We start from the raw sequence: 2,716 nt of genomic DNA, 5'->3' as shown, positions 1-2,716 counted from the left end.
TATCTAGCTCTATCTCTATCTCTCTCTCTCTGATCTTCAGGTGGATACGAGTACATCATCCTGGATGGCATGACTGAGATTGAGCACAAGACTTGCATCCGATTTAAAAGCAGGACCAACGAAGCCGACTACATCAACATCGCCAGCTTCAGCGGGTGAGTCCGTTGCATATATATATATATATATATATATATATATATATATATATATATATATATATATATATATTATATATATATATGTATATATATATTTGAGTGGTATAATGGTGAGGTAAACATAATCTCATGAATGAATTGATATAATCATTGATATAATAATCAGCAAATTATTAAGATAAACAAATACGTAAATAGACAAGTGAATATATGTATGAATGAAATTATAGATAAATGAATAATCGAATATATATACAAACAGATAAATATATAGATAAATAAGTATAAGAATAAGCGAACAAATCAATGAATAAGGAAAGTAAGTCAATTGATGAAATGAGGCATGATTTCTCTCTCCCTTTCTCTTCTCTCTCTCTCTCTCTCTCTCTCTCTCTCTCTCTCTCTCTCTCTCTCTCTCTCTCTCTCTCTCTCTCTCTCCCAATAAAATAAATTTTCTCCTATAAGAAGCCACATCTAGCATCTGATCCATAGGGGCGTCCCGAAATACCCACAACAGGATGTCCCCCGTATTAGCGACCCCCCCCGACAACCCCAGAGGCTGAGAGCGCGACTGACTCGGGTTTGTGTCATTTCGCAGGTGTTGGTCGATGGTCGGCCGCCAGGGCGGGATGCAGTACGTGTCACTGGACATGTACGGCTGCCTGTGGAGGGGACTAGTCGAGCATGAGCTGATGCACGCCATCGGATTCTGGCACGAGCACAACAGACCTGACAGAGATGACTATGTCACTATCCTGTGGGAGAATGTACAGCAAGGTGAGTTTGGGGGAAATATTTCAAATTCTTATTTATTTATTTATTTACTTATTTATTTATTTGTGTTGTTATCTTTCAAGTGTCTGGTTTTAAAAAGATATATATTTTTTGTATGTTTTCAGTAAGGTGATATTATTGCTGTTGATATTCTTGTTATCATTGTCGTTATCATTATTGTTATTATTATTATTATTATTATTATTATTATTATTATTATTATTATTATTATTATTATTATTATTATTATTATTATTATTATTATTATTATTATTATTATTATTATTATTATTATTATTATTATTATTATTACTATTATTATTATTATTATCATTATTATTATTATTACTCATATATTTGTTTATTATCATGACTATTTTATTTTTCCTTTCTGCCATCTCTTGTGTTGTCAATTTGATTTTGTTGAACTTCTCTATTATCTTTCATATAACATTTATCATCCTCCCTATCTCCCCTCCTCTCCATCCAGGCCTCGAGTACGCCTTTGAGAAGCGAGTGGACGGTGTCAACTCCATATACGTGGGAGAGGGCTACCAGTACCAGAGCATCATGCACTACGAATTCACAGCCTTCGCCCTCTCTCAAGACCTCTATACCATGCAGCCATTACAGAGTGTCTCGGTAGACCCTGTTTGGACGAGGGAATTGATTCAAACAGACGTCAATCAGATCAACGGCCTCTATGGCTGCTATAAGGACAGAAATGTCACCGAGCTTCACTGAGTGTTGTGGAACTTATGGCGTTAGCGTTCATGCGACATGACGTCACTTCTTCCCCGCGGCTGATGTCGCGTTAAGTGGCTACCAACACGATTTATATATATGATATAATATGTTGACTTAGTGTTATTGTACCCACTATATGGTTTCATTAATATTTTGTTCTATTCTGTGAGTTATAGTCTGTGATGATGTTTATTTCATATTATTGGTCTAGTAGGAACCGCTTTATGTACATGTTTTCCATCTTTGTCCCGTCATTCGAGAAGAGAAATTAAGTTGTCCGTCATTAGTCTCACTTCTACTGGTGAAAAAATATGTATGAAACAAATAAATAAGTAAATTAACTATGAAAATGAAAATAAAAAAGCCTTATATGGAAAAGCTTACTTAACTAAATTAAAAGGTGTATATTAGATTCTGTGTATAGTTACACTTACTATATTTTGTATCCTTCATAATATAAAAAAATTATAATCTCCCTAAACTGAGTTTCATTGCTTTTTACTTCCTCAAAAAATTTATTAAAAAGAAATCCATCTGTGAAGATTCTAGATTTCAAACTCGCAGCAGTTTTACAAAAGTGTTATGGGACGAATAGGTGGTCAATGTCTATTAACTGTCATAGTTATTGCGAGTCAGTAGAAGAATACCGTATTATCGAGGCCTAATAAATTCAATAATAGTTTAGTATTTTTAATGCAATTATGGGATGAGGAGAATGACGATATATCTTCATAAGATATGATTGGGCAAAACACTTTGATAGTCGGTCTCTGATTCGCCCTCGTAGTGATGACGTCACATGCTCTTGACGTCATATCGTCGATAATTCGAATTTTACAATATTTCAGCTTTCTATCACAATTTTTTCAAGAGTGTATCTAATTATTTTCGTTTTTGTAATGCTATAAATTCCTTAAAATCACATCACTGATAAAAGAAGCTTATTTGTCGTCTGAATAACTAATATTAGGAAATTATTTTGTCGATATTTTTTACCAAACGATACTCCCAACGGTCTGTGTAGACATTTTCAGTGT

General features: G+C 33.9%; 1 protein-coding gene across 1 annotated transcript in view; it reads left to right on the top strand.

The window, feature by feature from the left end:
• LOC143036547 (astacin-like) overlaps positions 1-2,160 on the top strand; it is a 3,676-nt gene extending 1,516 nt beyond the window's left edge. The window contains exons 3-5 of the mRNA XM_076204049.1: positions 41-155; positions 757-935; positions 1,423-2,160. Of these exons, the coding sequence (XP_076060164.1) occupies positions 41-155; positions 757-935; positions 1,423-1,676 (548 nt within the window). The 3' untranslated portion in view covers positions 1,677-2,160. The remainder of the gene's footprint in view (positions 1-40; positions 156-756; positions 936-1,422) is intronic.
• The last annotated feature ends 556 nt before the right edge of the window (positions 2,161-2,716 follow it).

Source organism: Oratosquilla oratoria, chromosome 20 (assembly GCF_046742065.1).
Source record: "Oratosquilla oratoria isolate Oo_2021 chromosome 20, ASM4674206v1, whole genome shotgun sequence".
Classification (NCBI taxonomy): Eukaryota; Metazoa; Arthropoda; class Malacostraca; order Stomatopoda; family Squillidae; genus Oratosquilla; species Oratosquilla oratoria.
The sequence above is the reverse complement of the archived record's forward strand: the minus strand, read 5'-3'. Positions and strand labels throughout refer to the sequence as shown.